This window comes from Eumetopias jubatus, unplaced genomic scaffold, assembly GCF_037043125.1.
Source record: "Eumetopias jubatus isolate StellerSeaLion01/CBP00866 unplaced genomic scaffold, mEumJub1_p1.0 scaffold_5, whole genome shotgun sequence".
Lineage (NCBI taxonomy): Eukaryota > Metazoa > Chordata > Mammalia > Carnivora > Otariidae > Eumetopias > Eumetopias jubatus.
Window position 1 is genome coordinate 38,641,623 of NW_028274811.1, and position 21,242 is coordinate 38,662,864.

General features: G+C 37.4%; 1 protein-coding gene across 1 annotated transcript in view; it reads right to left on the bottom strand.

Moving 5' to 3' along the window:
• Positions 1–7,757: 7,757 nt before the first annotated feature.
• Positions 7,758–21,242, bottom strand: part of LARS1 (leucyl-tRNA synthetase 1) — a 70,164-nt gene continuing 56,679 nt past the window's right edge. Inside the window, exons 28-32 of the mRNA XM_028119091.2 lie at positions 20,209–20,319; positions 17,411–17,515; positions 15,683–15,778; positions 12,692–12,824; positions 7,758–8,151 (exon numbers count right to left, since the gene is read on the bottom strand). Of these exons, the coding sequence (XP_027974892.2) occupies positions 7,946–8,151; positions 12,692–12,824; positions 15,683–15,778; positions 17,411–17,515; positions 20,209–20,319 (651 nt within the window). The 3' untranslated portion in view covers positions 7,758–7,945. The remainder of the gene's footprint in view (positions 8,152–12,691; positions 12,825–15,682; positions 15,779–17,410; positions 17,516–20,208; positions 20,320–21,242) is intronic.

The window sequence follows — 21,242 nt, forward strand, 5'->3', positions numbered from 1 at the left end:
GTATATAAAAAAGAAATAACAGCATTTAAAAATCACCATGTTGAATAGCATCCAACATAACTTATTCAGGAAAGGATCTTGAAGGGGCACTAAAACCATTAGGTAAAAAAGAATGGAAACAGGATGTTCCCAAGGTGCCAAAATATCACTCCACAGATTTCTCATTGCAAAAGAAAAAAATGTATCTTAACTCTGGAGAGTTCCAGAAATACTCAAAATCTATCTTTAAAATGGAAAGTTCTGAGTGTTTTTTTTAAGTATCGTTACAACAAAAACTCTGGAAGTAATTTCAAAAATACATACCTTAATATATATATGTATGTATATATATATATATATATACACACATACATATATATACACACACATACACACACACAAACACCTTTATAATGGAAAGTTCTGAAAGTGATCAAAGTATATCTTTAAAATACAGTTTTGGAAAATATCAAATTTAGTGTCATTAAGAATGGGACAAACTCATATTATGTACCTCTTGGTACAATGCAATACAAAATAATGTCTAAATTTCATCAAGTCTCTAGACCACTGTCCAACAGAAATATAATGTAAGCCACAGATGCAACTTTAAATTTCATGTTTTTAAAAAGTAAAAAAAAGATGAAATTTTAATGTATTTTAACACAATTTATTCAAAGCATTATTTCGGCATGTGATCAATAGAGAAGACTATTATTACTAAGATATTTTATATTCTCTTTGTCATATTAAGTCTTTGAAAGTGAAAGCATGTTCTACACTCTCAAACAGCACACCTCAATTCAGACTCGCCAGCTCTCACGTGCACTAGACACATGTGGTTAGTGGCTACACTACTGTACAGCACAGTTTCCAGGATAATGATAACAGGGGATAGAAGAACAAACCACCACTTAGTCCTCCAGAATGAAAATGAAGGACGTACTCCCCTGTCACATTCCTAAGCCCTCAGGAGCAAGGATCATTCCTCTCCCGTTGTTTTGCTTTCTGGAAGTGAGAGAAGGGGTTCCCACATTATAACCAATCAAGCTGTAAGCCTAACAGCGGGCAGTGGGAAATCTTAGTTGATCCTGCAAGTTTTGGGTGGGATCTGAGTATTTTCTACTACGGAGCTGAAGTTATGTCCAAAGAGAGCAAGGAAAGAGCGTAACCAAGTATCAGCTAACACTGAGACCCTACCAGAGCCAGGCCCATTGATCTCTCCTAAATAGTCATTAGAACAACTAAATGAATGATTCCCTCAAGATAAAAAGAGATGGACACAATGACCACAAACGAGAGAAGACACAAAACCATACTGTCTCATCCCCACACCAGAAACCTGCAGTGACTCTGCAGACAAATCAACTTCAAATTTCACCCTGGAATCTGAGCAGCTTTCTAAGGCCTGATTCACTTAACCTACTTTCAGCTATCCTCTCATTTCTCCCAGAGACATTCCATTCCTGGCATTACCTCCCCAACAAGCACATGCTTGTTTTCCCTTCCAAGCCCTTACCCACACCAAGTTCTAAGAGTCGAGAAGGTGCACTGCTCTGCTTCAACTTCTACGCCAGTCCTAACCATCCTTCAGGCTCCGCCTCACCTGTGAAGTCCTCAAACTGCTCCGTATCTTCTCCCTCCTCCCAGAGCCCTGACGATACCGGTGCTGGTCAAACACATTCCTGTTTGGCCTGTATGCATTCTTGTTTAGTAAGTGGCTTGTAGGGGCGCCTGGGGGGTTCAGTCCCTTAGGCATCCGCCTCTTGACCTCGGCTTGGGGCTTGATCTCGGGGTCGTGGGTTCAAGCCCTACGGTGGGCTCCACACTGGGCATGGAGCCTAAGTGTGTTGCAATGAATGGGAAGTATGGAGGCTAGGGCCCTAGTTTAGCTCTGCCACAAGTGCACAGGATCTTCAGGCCGCTTCTCATCTGTTTCTTCAGGTGGCCTCTATGCAATTCCTTCAGCACACCAGCTACACATCCTGCCTCAGAGCTTTTATACCTGCCCTACCTTCTGCCCAAAATTCCTTTTTGCCCAGATTATAGGCTAACAAAATTACATACTCATTTACTCTCGGACCTACAAGCCTACTGCTAGAAATTTACTCTTAAGATACACCTCCACAGGGATGCCTGGCTGGCTCAGTCGGGGGAGCAAGCGACTCTTGATCTCGGGGTTGTGAGTTCAAACCCTACATTGGGTGTAGAGATTACTTAAAAATAAAATCTTAAAAAAAAAAAGGATACACTGCCACAAATATAAAACCACATATTCACAAAGTTACTCACTATATAATTCTATACAAAGTCTATAAAATAGAAAAAGCTCAGAAACAATCTAAATGCCCATCCATAGGAGACGAGGTGAACAAACTGTGATACACTTTCACAACAGTATGACACAAAGCAGGGAGAAGAGACAGGAGGGGGGAGGGCGGAAAAGGAGGAGGAGAAGGAAAGAAGATGTCTATGCATTAAGGTAAAAGAATATCCGAACTATGTTAACTTAAAAAAGCAATGTGTAAAATAATTATATATAACATGCTGCTTTTTTGTATGAGAAAAGAGAAATTAAAGTACATGTAGAGAGAGGACAAACTGATGGTTGCCAGAGGGCAGAGGGTGGAGGGATGGACAAATGGGTGAAAGGGATTGGGAGATAAAGGCTTCCCGTTATGGAACAAATAAGTCACTGGGTCGAAAGGTACAGTACAGGGAACATAGTCAGTGGGACTGTAATAGCGTTGTATGGTGACAGACAATAGCTACACTTGTGAGAATAGCAAAACTTACAGACTTGCTGAATCACTATATTGTACCCCTAAAACTAGTCTAACATTGTATGTCAACTATACTTCAATTTTTAAAAACTACATATAAATATTTGCTTATTTTTGGAAAAAGAAACACAGGAAAGACAATGAAGAAACTAATAAAAATGGTTAGCTATACAGCAGGGGAGGGAATATGGTACAAGAAAGTAAAAGTTCTCTAAATGGACCAAGTTTTGACTTTTGAACTGTGTATTTTACTTATTCAAAAAAACCTGAATTTTACTTAGTAGATTTGTTGCTAATAATAGTACTGGATTGGTAATTCTGAAGTCACTAATAGTCCAAATGAGTAAATTTATTGAGATTACAGCATGTACGAAAAAAAAATACATCAGTCCAGTGATTTGAAAACGGTGAAAGAAAAAAATTGAGAGCAAAAGGGAAACCTCTTCTTTACAGAAGAACTGTATCCAATAAATGTAAAAGAAATGACAAAATTAAGAACTCTCCTTATTATAAATATCAATGTAATAATAAATGGCAGAAAGATGATGAATGACTGCTGCCATTTCCTCAAAGTTTGTAGGTAAACAGGATATTCACGTAAGTCTCAAAATTATCACCCTATTAATTATAAAAGGGAAAAAGTACCTCTCCAATGGGGAAATCTGAAGATACCACTTTAACCAGAGATGGGAACACACCGACAATGTATCAATATGTCAATCCTGATGTGATACAATGGGAAACATTACCCATGTAGCCAAGCTTGTCAAGAATTTTAAATCTGAGGGGTGCATGGGTGGCTCAGTCGTCAAGCGTCTGCCTTCGGCTCAGGTCATGATCCCAGGGTCCTGGGATCGAGTCCCGTATCAGGCTCCCTGCTCGGCGGGAAGCCTGCTTCTCCCTCTCCCACTCCCCCTGCTTGTGTTCCTGCTCTCGCTATCTCTCTCTCTGTCAAATAAATAAATAAAATCTTAAAAAAAAAAAAGGAATTTTAAATCTGAATCTAATAATGAGAAAATAGACAAATCCAGATTGTGAGGCAAACTATTAACAATTGCCATGGAGTCTTCAAAAATGTTACTGTCATGTAATATCAAAAAAGAAAAGAAAGCCGAGAAATTGTCTGTTTGAAGGAAGTCAAGAGACATGACCACAAAATGTAATGCTTGATCTTTGATTAGATCCTAAGAGTTAAAAAAATATTATTGATGAGCTACTGGGAAAATTTTATTACTTCATTTTTATTAGGAAAGCTTACTACCTATTATTACTGCATCATGTTAAATTTCTTGAGCAAAATATGTGTATACACACACACATACACACACACACAAGTATAGTGATTATACAGGAAAATGTCCTAGATCTTAGGAATTACACGCTAACATATTAAAAGGTAAAGTGCCATGATCTGTGCAACTTACTGTGAAATGGTTCAGAATTTTTTTAAAGTATATTCTAAATGCAGGGGCGCCTGGGTGGCTCATCGTTAAGCGTCTGCCTTTGGCTCAGGTCATGATCTCAGGGTCCTGGGATCGAGCCCCACGTCAGGCTCCCTGCTCAGCGGGAAGCCTGCTTCTCCCTCTCCCACTCCCCCCGTTTGTGTTCCCTCTCTTGCTGTGTGTGTCTCTTTCAAATAAATAAAAATCTTAAAAAAAAAGTATATTCTAAATGCAAAATGGTATCCTGGATTGGATCCTGTAATAGTAAAATGACATCAGTGCAAAAACTGGTGAAATCCAAATAAAGCCTATAATTTAGTTAATAGTAAAATACCAACGTTAACTGTTTAGTTCTGACAACTGAACCAAGGCTATATAAAATGTCTGTTAACATGAGGGGGAACTGTGAAGGGTATACAAGAACTATTGTACACAATAGATGCAACTTCTATATAAATCTAGAAGTACTCCAAAATAAAAAGTTTATTTAAAAAAAATGTGTAGAGAGAGAGAAAGCAAAGGTGGCAAAATGTTAGCAATTGGTAAATCTAGGTGATAGGTATATGGATGCTTATTGGCCAATTCTTTTAACTTTTCTGTAGGTTTAAAATTTGTCAAAATAAAATGTTAAAGCTACAGAAGGTTAAAAGTAAATGGATAGAAAAAGATATTCCACATGAACACTAACCAAAAGAAAACTGATGTTATTATATTAATATCATAGCCTTTAGGCAAAAAAAATTTCTAAAAATAGAGGAACACTTCCCAACTAGAAAAAGTTCAATTTACCAGGAAGATAAGAGAATTTAAATTTATATGCACCGAATAAAACAGCATCAAAATATATACAACAAAACGCTGTCTGAACTATAAGAAGAAATAGGTAAATCCATGATCTTGGGAGATTTTAGTACACCTCTCAAAAACAAAGCAAGAAAACAAAACAGTAGCATACAGATATGAACAGTTCAATCTACAACTATGACCTAAAGGACATATACAGAACATTATGATTGCAGAATAAACATTCTTTTCAGATTCACACAGAACACAGAACATGTATAAAAACAGTTAGCTAAAGAAAAAAAAAAGATCTGACAGTATATGCTAATTAAATTGAATTTAAATTAAAAAAATTTTTTAAAGATGTCAGTTAAAAAAAACATATATAAAAACTGATTCATACTAACTGGGACACAAGCATGTCTTTATGGGAGGAGGCACAAGTAGGTTTCTGAGGTGCTGGTGTTGTACTGTTCTTTGACTGAATGGTGATTACATAGGTTTTGCTCTGATGATAAATTGTTTTGTTGCTGTATTTTTGTTAATTTAATTGTTTATATTTTTTATATTTTGAGTGTATATTATATATTTCTTGTTACTCACTTTTTGTGTGTGTGCGTATCTCACAACTTAAGAAGAATTAAAATCCTTTAGGAAGATACCAATCTCCTATCAATACAGTAAGCCCAATGCAGCTTGTTTTTCCTAAAGCAATTCAATTAACTGCTGTTTCATCAGTTGAGCACCAGATGAAGCAATGGGCTTATGCTTACAGGCTTCCTTGTACAAAACTTACGTATCTTTAAACACAAGAAGTATATTCAGCCCAGCCAGATGCTCATTCTAAGACACCAAGGAATTGAACCTGCAAGAACAAAGGATCTATGAATCCCAACTCACATTAAATCTAAGGCAGCATAGCCTCATCAGCTCATCTAATAAAATAGGTAATCATCCACAATACTAAAATTATTTTCCATCCTTCTTGTTTGCTTTTTGTTTTTGTTTTTTGCCACACACATATAGGTTAATCTACCTAAGTTAAACATAAGTGAGTTTGTATTTAGGCACCAGGAAAGATTACTTGATTTAGGGAATAACTAAGGCTATACAGATTGAGGGAGCAGCAAAAGAATCTAGAGGGCAAGCAACAAAACAGTGGCCCCATAGAAACCAACACAAAGGACATGATTATAGCCTATAATAATCTCAAGCCAATACATCCTGGATTTATTATTATTATTACCATTAATATTATTAATCAGTAACACCTACTGAAGGCTTACCATGTGCCAGGTACTATGTTATATATATGGTTTGCCTAGAATGTTTCACCTAAACATCTCATGCTAAGTCTAGAAAGTAGATAGATACATTATTACTTCCATTTTACAGACGAAGAAACTGAGGCTGAGTAATTGGCCAAAATCACCCAAGTAGCAAATGGAAGAAGTGGAAATCTAACCTAGCTAGTCTGACTTCAGAGCATGTAACTTTACCTGCTATGCTATGCTGCCAGCCCTTACCAGATAAAGGATGACTTGCACTTGACCTCTAAGGGATCTTTCAGTTCTAACATGAAATGACTTACTTCAGTCAATCTATGATAAAGCATTCAGTGTGGCCCAGTAATGTCAAACTGTTGCAAAATAAAGAAACTCAGTATCGGGGCGCCTGGGTGGCTCAGTCCTTAGGCATCTGACTTCGGCTCAGGTCATGATCCCAGGTTCCTGGGATCGAGACCCACTTAGGGCTCCCTGCTCAGCAGGAAGCCTGCTTCTCCCTCTCCCGCTCCCCCGGCTTGTGTTCCTGCTCTCGCTATCTCTCTGTCAAATGAAAAAATAAAATCTTTAAAAAAAAAAAAAAAGCAGCAGCAGCTCAGTATAATCTCTTGACTTAACCTGAAAAGTAGAACTCAGGTTCCTTACAGTCATCAGAATTGGTCTTTGCCCATACTGTCTTTTTTTTTTTTTTTTAAGATTAATTTGCTTGAGAGAGAGTGCGCGTGCATGTGAGTGGGGGAGGGATAGAGGGAGAGAATCTCAAGCAGACTCCCCGGTGAGCACAGGCGGCAATGCAGTCTCAATCTCACTACCCTGAGATCATGACCTGAGCCAAAATCAAGAGTCAGATGCTTAAGCGACTGAGCCACCCAGTCTTTGCCCATATTGAACCCCTAAAGAAATGAAAATATTTTTCTCTAGTGTCAGTCAATGCCTAATATTCTTCCACATATGAAGCAGAATAGCACAGATAACATCAAAAGACATTCCACAGGAGTAAAACAATAAATCTGCAATACAGTAGACATGATCTTTAAACACAACTGGACTTCAGACAAATCTAACAAATGGCAGATTTCTGGGGGGGAAAATCCTCTCCTATACCTCAAAAGGAAACATACTGACATTTTTGTGTTAATCTGAAAGACTAGAAGCTTCTGGGAAATAGCAATAGTTTGTTGTTTTTTTTTTTTGAAGTTATTTTTTTCAAGATGTTATTTATTTATTTGACACAGAGAGAGAGAAAGAGAGAGAGAGAGAAACACAAGCAGGGGGAGTGGGAGAGGGAGAAGCAGGCTTCCCATGGAGCAGGGAGCCCAATGCGGGGCTCGATCCCAGGACCCTGGGATCATGACCTGAGCCGAAGGCAGACGCTTAACGACTGAGCCACCCAGGTGCCCTGTGTTTTTTTTTTTTTTAAGATTTTTTTTATAGCAAGTTTGTTAGAAAGAAAAAAAAAGTGTGGTACAAACTACTTCTCTCAGAGGTCCCAAGAAAGAAAAAAAAAATTTACTAGGTTCAGGAATCCAAGATGACTTGGTGTAACTATGATTACAGAATTTGATGGTTAGAAATGAAGTCTACTAAGGTCCAGCCTAAGGTCCTTCTACCCAATCTGTAGACACAGAATAGTCACATCCCCAGAAACCAGGATATATCTCCAATCTGCGTGAGTTTAATGAACCAGATAGATAATTGTATCACCAATATCTGCCCCTAGCCCATTTTCAGTGAGATGAATTTTCTTGCTCATGAGGTCCACGTGGAAAACAGCATGCTCAGAAATGGGGGTCTTCCCAGTGTGCTCTTTTCCCAGGACAGGAACTCGCCGAGGCCCCAACAGTGGATCATCAAATCTCATCAGCTTCACTTTAGAAAGGTCTATAGCAAAAAAGATGATCAATATGAGCATTTAATTAGAGTCACTGCCTCAAACCCATGCCTGAGCCTGACAATTCAAACTTTAAACACACTGGTTGTTTATCTAAAAGATATTTTCATGAAATTATTAAATAAGACTCAATCTCAGAAAGCAGAGCTAAATCTAACAAATCCTCCTGTTAGCTTCTACCCAGATCAAAGATTCAGAGGCAGAGATTCTCTGTAACACCTCACCTTGAATTATAAACCACAAGGAAGGCTTGAGTATATTTTTGAGCATTATCCTATATGGTTTCTCAAATCACTTTTTATATGCTTCAATTAACCAATTTTCAAAACATCTGTAAGTCTAAAACTTCTTTCTCTTTCTTGTCTTGGTTCCTGGGATACATTAGAACTGCGAGAGTTGTAGCTTTTTTCAAAAGATACTTCTAGAGAAAGAATTACTGCTCTAAGAAACAGCATTCCAGTTCCTTGGTTTGCTCCAAGGATGAAACGTGTTTGTATTACCAAGCTGATGAGAGACAAGGAGAGACGGAGAAGGACAGGGGAAAGGGCACAGCTTTCTGAGTTTTGAGCTTCTGGATGCACTCCAACCCTGCCCTGCTTGAGATTTTCCTGATCTGCTCTTGTGCGAGCTGATAAGATGGCTCCTGGCAAAGAAAGCACTTGGCCCTTGAACAAATTTATGATCCAACAATCCTGCCAACAACTGAGCCTGAAAAAAAATTTATTTATTTCAGCAATTCTGAGGCATCCCAACATCAAATGCTTTTATTTTATATGGTAGAAAAACATAAGTGACTACAAATGCTGATTCTGGGTTTATATCTCACTCTACGTGTAGCATGGTTAGTTATACTTAACTCGATCCGCAGAAATAGAAGGTATTTTCTGAATTAGTTTGCACCCCTTTCTAAAGCAGATTGCTAGGTGGTCCATGAGCTACGCTCCCTCATGCTGCCTTGAGAGTATGAAGCTTAGCATGGGAGGGATAAGAGATAAAAGCAGACATTAACGCAGCTGGTGGCTATGCCAGGAGTACAAGTTATCCAGGCATTATATTCTCTTTGGGAAACAAAGACTGAAAGACTGTACGTTTAGTGTAGGGATATTGAAGCTTACAGAATAATTACCCAAGACTACCATGAAGGAAAACCTGGCCGGAGAGTCTTATTTGGGGGAAAAAATATAATTTATTTTAACAGCTATTACATTTCAACATGCACGCTGGTGATACTAAATATTTTGCTATGGAAGCAGTGTGAAGTTCTGCCAGTAGATTTTATGCGTGAGGCCTTTACTGCAGATCTGTACCCCCCACTCCCACCCCCGCTCTCCTCTATCCTTCTCTCTCTCTCTCCCCCTTCCTCTCTAAAACAGAACTCCCTCATCATTCCCAGCAATTCTGAATCAAATTATTCAAAGAAGCCTTAATACTCAATCAGGCATCTAAATGACAAAACATATTTGATGTTTCACCATGTTGCTCATTACTGCCAATAATTCTTGGAGCTTTCTTAGTGGTTTTACTCTCTTTTCTTATTGCAGACCTCTCTTATCATTGAAAATGCAGAAATTTAAGTCTGCAACTACACAAGAATTAAGGCACTTAGAGAAAAGATGAGACTAACTGACAGTCCCTAGGGATTGATAATGTGAAATGCAGCCTTTCAACCCCATGTTATCAGTTCATACGCGGCATGGGCTAGGAGTGATTTAAAGTCATTATCATCAAATAGTTGCTCAGTGGCCTTTGTGGAGAGAAATGATGGTTACACTCCAGTTCCTCCTGGACCTAGATCATAATCACCCTCAATGCAATTGGCACTAATTGGACGACTTACTGGCTATTGCAGCAAACAGACTGAGAAATATGTTACTGAATTTCACTCCCTTCCCATCTCATACACTCAATATACTTAGCCCCCTTATATATCGAAGCATCCGGAGGGCTTTTGGAGAAGTCTCAAGGTTAGAGCTCTTCTGCAGATACTTGAAGGAGTATCAATTTTAAATTCCACCCTAACATTTCTATCCATTTTCGAAAATTCACAGCAGCTACGAACATCAAACTTAAGTACTTTATAATATTATTCACAGCTAGTATGACAAAGAATGTAAGAATTATACCGTAGGCTTAGTGAGAAAAGACGAGATACAGAAAACACATTTCAGTACAATTCTGAAGAACCTCGTCAGTCCTGTATCTGAGCATATTTAAAAGGGAGGCAGTTGTAACATTACAAAATACAATTTCCAATACAGGAAAACATATTACATGCTACAACTTCATCATAATCCTACCCAGTGGGTCCACAGAACTATCTATTTTTTTTTAAAGATTTTATTTATTTATTTGAGAGAGAGAATGAGAGATAGAGAGCACGAGAGGGATGAGGGTCAGAGGGAGAAGCAGACTCCCCGCTGAGCAGGGAGCCCGAGGTGGGACTCAATCCCGGGACTCCAGGATCATGACCTGAGCCGAAGGCAGTCGCTTAACCAACTGAGCCACCCAGGCGCCCAGAACTATCTATTTTCTTTAAAAGCCACCACAATGTTCTTCAAAGGTAAGAGTTCTTCCTATTACAAAATCTTCTCATGACCGAGTATATGCAATACAGAAAAACCAAATGGAAGGCCACAAGATGGCTTCCTTGTACGTTCATATTTCAAAGTTTTCAAATTCTGCTTTCTGTGGCCTGAAAGTTCTAAGGATGGCACTACCCGGTTTACCAAGAGAACATGATATATGTCTATAACAACATGGATGAACCTTGACATTTTGCTAAGCAATATAAGCCACTTATTCACTGTTTCATGATTCCACTTATACAAGGTATCTAGAATAGTCGAATACAAAGAGACAGAAAGTAGAACAGTGGTTACCAGGGACTAGAGGGAGGGACAATGGGGAGGTGTTATTAAATGGGCACAGGGTTTCAGCATGGGATGATGAAAAAGTTCTGGAGGTGAATAATGTGATGGTTGCACAACAACGTAAACGTACTTGATACCACTGAACTGTACACTTAAGAAGGACTAAAATGGTTAATTTCATGTTATATGTATTTTACAATTTAAAAAAATGTTTACAAATGAAAAATCCCTAGCCCTAATATGCTGCTTCTACACAGCAAAACATGAGAGCATCCCTCCCGCTGGCATGCCCTTCCCCCTTCCCCCTCCCAGGTATAACTTCCAAGGTCGCATCCAAACAGTTATTTTCTCTGTGATTCATTCCTGATCACCATAGTGGGAAATAATCTCACCTTCTTCTGTGTTATCAACTTTATCTATATCTCCCTTACTGTACACAGCAGCTCCTCCTTAGATTGTGATCATGTACTTGAATAGCTCAGGGCCCTACTCCTTCACTAAATGCAGCCTCCTAATGAACAGTACTTTGTGGCGTCCCTGAAGCCTTAGTACATAGACAGGAGTCTCTACAATTATACTACATATGCTATATTGAGAGTCTCTCAAGAAATGTCCACAGAAGATGCATGAATGACCTCAAGAGAACAAAAAAATACCTGTAGAATGAATTCCAAAGGACTATTTTAAGTCTTCTATGTTAATGTAATATTGCTGACCTGAATATAGTTCCATAAATTAGGTCACTGTCTTGGATTTCTAAATCTTTTCAGAAAATTTCTATACTGATAGAATGTGACCCAATCAACTCTTGATTGCCATCAAGAAAAGAGAGAGAATGCAAAACAGGGAATCTCAAGATTAATTTGTCTTTATAATTTGGAAGAAAAATAATAAAGAGATACACTAACTCCCTTCACACCCCCATCAACCTCAGACCTGGCTGAGTGATTAAAAAAAAAGAAACTATAAATTATTATATTAAATCTAATCATGGAAGATCTAGACTAAATCTTGATAAGAAATTAAGATTATTTACATATTTTAGCTGGAAGCACATTGTTTAGAAGAAAGAACACAAGCTTTGGAGTCAAAAAGACCTGAATTTGAATTCCAGCTCCAGGATACCTGAATGAAATCTCCCTAGTCATTTAGCCTTTCTGAGCTCCATGTCATCATCTGTAAAAGGGAATGAAAATACCCTCTCCATTTTTAGGAAGTTAAAGGATCAAATGGCTAATAAATGACAGACACTCAACAAGTTTTACTGTTTCTCTTTTCCTTCCCCAGGAACACACCTAGTAGGAAGGTTAGTTTAAAATATTAAGTACATGTGTGCCTTCAATCTAAAAACCTCTAAGAGATAGAAATTGCTTGTTACAATTTGAAAGCTAGATGGAGACTTAGAAAAATATCTAATCCACTATCCTCATTTTACTGAGAGATCAGTTTAGAGTTTAAGTGACATGGCTAAGTCACCAAGCTACACAGCCACAATGTCCCAAAGAGAAAACAGGTGTCCTGATTCGGAGTCTAATACTCTTTGCACAACATGACACTGCTGTCCCTAAGCAGGCCAGTTACTCTTCTTTCTCCCCTCTGCTTAGAACTCATCCTATCCAACAAACTACTGCCAAATGTGCATTTCAGGGAAACCACCTACCTTTGATTCCTCGGTCCATTTTCATTAAACGCCTGATTACAGAATCACGGTTATCTCCTTGCCTGATTTCAATTTTGGTTGAGAAGTGGCCGTTGGATGGCTGGGGATTCACTAGGGAAACTGCCACACCAGGCTAGGAAAATAAAGAGAAAATGACTGTTATATGAAATTAAACTTGAATGCTGCTGAGGAAGAGAAAATCTCTGCTCAATTTTTAATGCCCAATGAAAAATTTAATTCTGGTATTCTAAAATCAAGACCAAGGGATACTCAAATATAAAAGAAAAAATGTACAAAAGCTCATGCTTACAACCAAATGCCTAGATAAAAATGACTCTGAGTACATATATCAATACTGATGATGGATAATAACAGTAATTATATTTTCTCTTCTTCAACTCCCATCATTTATTGAATTTCCAGTGTGTACCAGGCACTGTACTAAGCAATTTATAGACATTATTCCTATATCCTGAAAGGTAGGTCTTTAAAACCCCTTTTCATAGATGAGAAGCTGAGAACCAGAAACATTAAAAAAAGTACTTCAAGGTCACATAGCCAATAAGAGGCAGAGCCAGAATTAAACTCAGTCATATACTATACTATGTCCTACATTGTATAAGCTATATAGTCAAAGACCCTGCTCATTATTAAGTGGAAAAAGTCAACTAAGTCTTATAAAAGACTTAAAGACATAGTAGCTTAATAGAATGTTTTAAAGTAGCTTGAAAGGAACTTATCAGTGGGGCACCTCGGTGGCTCACTTGGTTAAGCACCCACTCTTGATTTCGGCTCAGACTGTGATCTCGGGGTCGTGGGATGGAGACACTGGTCAGGCTCTGTGCTCAGCGGGGAGTCCGCTTCTCTCTCTCTCCCTCTGTCCCTATCCCATTTGTACACGCATGTGTGTGCGTACTCTCTCTGTCTCTAAAATAAACAAATCTTAAAAAGAAAAGAAACATTTGTATAGGGAGCTCTATTTCATGTATCTACCATGAGCTGAAGGCCTGCACTTTAAAAAGCCACCGTATTTTAATGTAATGAGAGTATTCATAATACGATGATAAATTCAGCAGATATTCATGACCATGATTACCTCATTCTTTCAAAATAAGCCTTTCCTCTTTGTTGCATTTTCAATTAAATGTGGTAAAAGTAATAGGATACTTATATATAAGTCCTCCGCTTCTCAAGAAAAGTAGGGCATTTTATGGGTTCTCACAATTGCACTCCACTGGGCAATGGATTTTTTTGAGACTAAATAAAGACAATCTCCCAAAACTCCAAAATCTGCTTTTCTTCACCAATACTGGCCAAAAAATAAGGGGGGAAAAAAAAGCAATTCTAGTATAGTGTAAGATGATTCATCAATCTGGTTTATGCCAGAAGTCAAAAAGTCTTGAATAACATTATCAAACCAAGACTCATCTAAAGTATGAAAGCTCCTCTTCACTGTTTCAGAAAAACATTACATTTCAATTTCCAGTCTATCTTTTAATAAAAGTCGGGTTTTGACACAAAAATAAACTCAAAACGGATTATGAACCTAAATGTGAGACCTGAAACTATAAAAATCCTTGAAGAGAGCAGAGCAGTAATTTCTATGACATCAGCTGTAACAATATTTTTCTAGATATGTCTCCTGAGGCAAGCGAAACAAAAGCGAAAATAAGCTACTGGGACTACACCAAAATAAAAAGCTTCTGTACAGCAAAGGAAACAACCAACAAAACTAAAAGACAACCTACTGACTGTCATTTGCAAATGACATATTTGATAAAGAGTTAGTACCCAAAATATATAAAGAACTAATACAACTCAATACCAATAATAACCACAATTAGAAACACAAATAATCCCATTAAAAATGGGCAGAAGACATGAATACATATGTTTCCAAAGAAAACATCCACATGGCCAACAGATACGTGAAAAGATGCTCATCACTCATCATCAGGGAAATGCAAATCAAAACCACAAAAAGATACTACCTCACACCTGTCAGAATGGCTAAAATCAACAACACAAGAAACAACAAGTATTGGTGAGGATGTGGAGAAAAAGGAACCCTTGTGCACTGTTGGTGGGAATGCAAACTGTTGCAGCGATTCTAGAAAACAGTACAGAAGTTCCTCAAAAAGTTTAAAATCAAACTAACATAGGACGCAGTGATTCCACTATTGGGTATTTACCCAAAGGAAATGAAAACACTAATTCCAAAGGATATATACACTCCTATGTTCATTGCAGCATTATTTACAACAGCCAAATTATGGAAGCAGCCCGTGTCCATCAACCGATGAATGGATAAAGAGGATGTGTTATATACAGAATGGAATATTACTCAGCCATAAAAAAGACTGTCATCTTGTTATTTCCAACAACATGGATGGATCTAGAGAGTATAATATTAAGTGAAATACGTCAGAGAAAGACAAATATCGTATGATTTCACTCGTGTGGAATTTAAGAAACAAATGAACCAAGAAAAAAGAGACAAACCAAAAAAACAAACTTTTAACTATAGAGAACTAACTGATGATTGCCGGAGGGGAGATGGTGAGGGGACGGGCAGAAGAGGTAAAAGGTCGTAAGAGTACATTTATCATGATGAGCCCTGAGTAATGTATAGCATTGCTGAATCACTATATTGGATATCTGAAACTAATACAACGCTATATGCTAACTATACTGGAATTAAAATTTTTTTTAAAAATTCAGGTTTTAAAAAATCATATTTTGATTTTAAACCCATAATAACATCCGATGCCACCCACAAGAGCAAAGGAAAGTGAGCACAGTGCCAACCAGGGAATTAGAAGAGCTCAAACCCAGCTTCATTCTAACAAACCATGTGATCTAGACCAAAGCAATCACTTCGTGTCTCTGCACCTCACTTTCTTCCATCTTTAAATGATGGGCTTGGATGTAATATCTAAGGTCTCTTCTAGCTCTAAAATGCAATGATTCAGTGAGATTCTTTCAACTTACTTCTGTTCTAAAAACATTAAGTGGTTTCCCAGGACAGCAGTCTTCCCTGACTTTATCTTCTGCTTCGGAGGCAAACTTGACTTCTATGTGTTCTAGCTAAATAGGAGGGAAAATGAAAGTCATTAGTATCACTTACTATGATTGAAATTTATCATCACCTCATTTCCCCAAAGAGCAAAAACTAGGTTCTCCACTTAACATGAAATGATCTGTGCATTCTTCAGAAAACCAGCCAAGCACAGGACAGGACTGAGAGAGCACTCTGAAACTCAGCATCAAATGCTCCCATGGCATAACGTTGTTTGAAGAGCAAGAGACTAAATCATTTACATGTCCATCAAAAACAAAAACTCTTTAATTAAAAGTTTTAAGAAAACAGTGCGCAATTTTATTTTCCATACAAACATTAAATGAAATCTATAATCAATTATTTAACATTGTCTCATAGTATTATTATTTACATAGTCATGTTCACCACTTTCTATAATGAAATCTGGCATCTATCAGCTGTATAAGAGAAAATGAGATCAGCTAAAAGGCTTCCGCTTGAATAAATAAAAGTTCAGAAATTTAGCATTTGAGAATAAAAGACTTCCGCTTAATTTTATTTTTTTTATAAAAGACTTTCACTTAAATAAATGAAAAAACTCAGAAATGTAGCATATTGTATGTGCCTAAATATAAGATGACCCTCAATATAAGGGTCCCCATTGTCCCAGTGAAAAAATTCGAAAATTTTTTGGACCTCCAGGAATACGTATGAACATTTAGAAATATAAACAAAATAAATATCTACCAATATTTAGTAATTTATTTAACTCATTTATAATTATATGACATAAAATGCTTATTTAGAAATAACTTTCTTCCACTAATTACCGTGTTTCATGGAACAATTTTTTTTTTTAAAGATTTTATTTGTTTATTTAAGAGACAGCACACAAGCAGGGGTGGGGGCAGAGGGAGAGGGAGAAGCAGGTTCCCCGCTGAGCAGGGAGCCTGATGCGGGACTCGATCCCAAGACCCTAGGATCATGACCCGAGCCGAAGGCAGACGCTTAATCACTAAGCCACCCAAGCACCCCTTTCATGGAACAATTTCATTCAAAATCTAAACCTGCATTTTTTAAGTGAAGTGTCTTCACTATAACAAGAACCACTTTTTTGAGTCCTCTAACAGTTTCCTAGAGCAAATTATCTTTCCTTCTGCCTAAGTTATCTGAGAGACAGCATTTTTTAGAATCTATATAGTGACTGGGGCAGAAAAATGGAATGGGGAGAAATTCCCCAGAAAAGTCAAAGCTATCGGTAATGTTTTAGTTCTTGAGTTGAGTAGTAGATTCATGGGTGTTCATTCATTACTAACTTTAAAACAAAACAAAACAGGGTCAGGCATGGATCTATGATAATACCTCATGAACAAAGGATTCTAATTAAGTCAATTCTGTAAATCTGAGGTATAAACGAGAAGGGGGAAATAAAAGAAGCAATTCTTCCATAATATGAGAGATTTTATGTATAAAATAACCGATAAATGGAATAAGATCACACTATTTTTTTCTTCCTGAAACTTCTATACCCACCCAATCTCTTTCCCTCCAAAAATATTTTTGACAAGCATATTTGGCAAAGATACTAAACATAGAAGATGTTCACAAAAAGCTTTATTATAAAACAAAAGAACTGGATTATATTTACTATAGTTAACTAAATCCTTGGCCCATCTTACCTCAAGGGAATTGGTCAGGTAGACTATATTCTCCATCAGGACTGCCTGTTCATCAAATTCTAACTGTAAATCCAGAACACGAGGTCCCATCTTCTCCAGATTTTCCTAATAGCCAAAACAGTTTTGAAAAATAAAAATCATATTAAGGATATGTTGAAAAGAAAGCACTTCCTCCAAAGCAATCATTCTTCTCTCAACTGATAAAATCTTCAAATTTGAACAGCTAAAGGAAAGGGCTTGGACTCATGGTTTCCCTTATCTATGTTTGCTTGTTAATGAAATTATTGGCTCAGAATATTTATCACTTGAAGTATGATAAGATGAAGGCAACACTGAAAAGACCAGAAGGACAAGGTTTTCATTTATAAAAGAAATATGATTTTATCATTGTTTATTTAGAATGAATTAATATGCAAACCCAAAGAATTCACTTTGACAAGGAATCAAATGTGCGGAAATAATCTCTTTAGGTAACCAAAAAGAAAAAAAAATTTTTTTAATTTTCTAAGATAACACATCTTTAAAGCTAGTTCAGAGAAGAGTGAATTAATAAACACAAAATTTCTACAAATCAAAAAAAAACTTTTAAGTCATATGGGTACTGAAATAATCCTGTGCCATATGAAAAACAATTTATTCTTAATTTTCTTGAACATGAAACAAAGTATTTGCCAAACAAGATGTGACCTTCGAGATCCAAGTTCATATGCACGGTATAGCTAACTGCCTAGAATGCACTGCACTTACGTGAAAGTTACCTGACATGATTCCTAATATTCACTCTTCTCATTTACTGTCCAAGTTGTTTCTTTTCCTCTGAAAAAGTACTAGAAGCCATTTTCCTATTCTCAGATTTACAAAACACTTTGCAAAGTTTCAAACTACTAATATGCCTAGCACATCCCCAATATTACTGAAAAAAATATATTACTACTGAACCAGACTAACACTGGTTTTCTAAAAGCCAACTCAATTTTTTTTTTTAAGATTTTATTTATTAACTTGACAGAGAGAGCACAAGTAGGCAGAACAGCAGGCAGAGGGAGAGGGAGCAGCAGGCTCCCTGCTGAGCCAGGAGCCCGACATGGGGCTCGATCCCAGGACCCTCGGATCATGACCTGAGCTGAAAGCAGTCGCTTAACCAACTGAGCCACCCAGGCGCCCCTAAAAGCCAACTCTTGAATCTAGTACCATTTAACTACAGAACTTTTCAAATCAGTTTCACTGGAATCTGTAAAGTACATCATCAAACTTAATTGCCTTTGCAATCAACAATGAAATATTCTGGGACAGCTGGATGGCTCAGTGGGTTAAACATCTGCCAGCTCAGCTCAGGTCATGATCTCAGGGTCCTGGGATCAAGTCCTGCATTGGGCTCCTTGCTCAGCAGGGAGCCTGCTTCTCCCTCTCCCACTCCCCCTGCTCATGCTCTTGCGTGCGTGCTTTCTCTCTCCCTGACAAATAAATAAATAAAATCTTGAAAAAAAAACCCACAATAAGATATTCTGTTGAATCCACAAATTGACAATGAATCTGGCATTCTGACCAATGGCACTAGCTAAAGTAGGGAACCAATGAATTACGAGCATATCAGCAGATATATTATAACTTGATTGGTGTAAGTCAATCCAAGATTCTAAATTATTTCTGAAACTTCAAAGACCATAAGTCTCAGAGAGTTGATTCTAGTCTAGGAGAGCAAAAAGGTTTTCCTAAGAATATAATCTACTCCATACAGGATAAGCTAAAAGTTTTGGTCACCAGCAGGCATCTATAGCTTAAAAGATTCAAGAATGAATCTAAACTACAAGAATAACCACTATGTTCCTAGCAGCCTGAAAGACCCACTAATTTACATTTTAAAAAAACATTCACTGAGCCTACTTTTTGAGAGAAAGTATTAAAGTGTGTTAAATATATTATTTCATTTACTCCTCACAGCACTCCTAAAATGTAGGTTCTATTAATTTCCTCATTTTATAGATGAAAAACCATGTGACCCAGAGAATTTAAGTGATTTGTCAAAGGTCTAAAAACTAAGAAGTGACAGACAAAAAGGATTTGGACCAAGATCTGTCTGACCCCCAGAGCCTGAGATCTTAAGCAACACACAGCCTTCTTTCTGTTTCTCTAAGAAATCAAATAAACCTGTTATTTCTGTGAAGAAAGCTGAGTCTAATGCAATGATTCTCAATGGGAGAGGTAGGGGGTGGGAGCAGATTATGTCCCCAGAGACACTTAGCAATGACTAGAGAATTTTTGGCTGTCACAACTTGAGGGGGTAAGGAGGACGTTCTACTGGCATCTAGTGGGTAGAAGACAAAGACACTGCTAAACATCCTATAGTGCACAGGGCAGCCTCCCACCAGAGAACTATCCGCCTACAATATCAATAGAACCACTGTTGAGAAACTCTGGTCTTACGATAAACAATGTTTATCCTGTTAAGCTAAACCTATACAAATGTAGTATCTTTGTTCCAGTAACAGGATCTAATAAAGACACCCTAATGTAAGCCAAAAGAACACGCCTCCCTGCTGAACAGAAAAGGAGGTAGAACATGAAGAGAATCTTTTAGTGAGCAATCCCAAATCAGTTTTTCTTCCATAATGCATATTTCTAAATACTCAGCAATTTTACAGATAAGCCCCCAAAATGATCACTCATTTCTCACAACTACTGATCAAAAAGTACTATTTTTAGCAGATTTCCTGGAAGAGACTATACCCAAAGTCTTCCCCTTCCTTCCACTATCCTATTACTCACAGAGTCCTAGCTACATGAAGTCCACAGCTTACCTTAATCATTGCAACAAACGGCATCACTTTCTTCATGTATTTCTTCAACTCTGGCAAATTGCCCAGTTCACTAGCAATGACTTTGTTATCGGGCAATTTTCCACTGTTGGCCTAAAAAAAACATTGGGGAAGAATGTGGAGAAAAATATTTTAAAGATAACACATAATAATAGATGTGCCTGTACGTAGGAAGTTAGCCAGACACAGAATGGGTGGCCTTGACCAGTCTGCTGGAAAACAGCAGAAAAGGGAGCAACCCCACACATCCTGGGGAAGAGAAAGGTGAACATGTAATATAGAAGGGAGTCTCCCATTCCCTCTAAAGTTAAAAGATACATGTTTTTTAGGGTAAAGGAGAAAACAGGTGCATCCTGCTGAATATTTAATTTTTCCTTACACTAAGAACACCTCCAGGATTGTAACATTAGATCTTACTGGGTGAGAAAACAAAAACAGTCTTATAAAGATCTTGTTTGTCTCCAAACTTGTAAAAACACTTCACTAGTCATATCAAAATGAAAACTGCACTATTATACAAGATTTATAGAATATCTGCTTTTGAATACTCTTCCTTATAAACTGTTAACCACAAATGTGGGGAAAAAAAAGTCTCTGGCTATCCACCTGCTAAAAATAGTATCATTTCTATCTAGCCACAAATAAATGCCTGTATCATGTATCAATATGCACAAAGTCCCAAATGTGCTGCCTGAATTTAAATTCATTTCTGCAAACACAACTGTCCCCTTCTACAGAGTGAGAAATGAAGCAAGTGGCTGTTTCAGAATTTTGGGTGACTTATTTTCTCCTTACTGTAAAAGCATGGCATCAGAGCCAAAGGTTGGGAATGAATCTAAATGAAAAGTAGTGTATAGTTAAGACTTCCAATAATACATTTACTTTTAATTCTAACCTTTACTGAAGTACTGGGGGAAAATATTTCCTCCACTCATCAATGTGCTGCTTTGAAATACATATGAAAGAGAAAAGAGGGCAGGAAACACTGCTTTTCCTTATACCACCAAAAAGGTGCC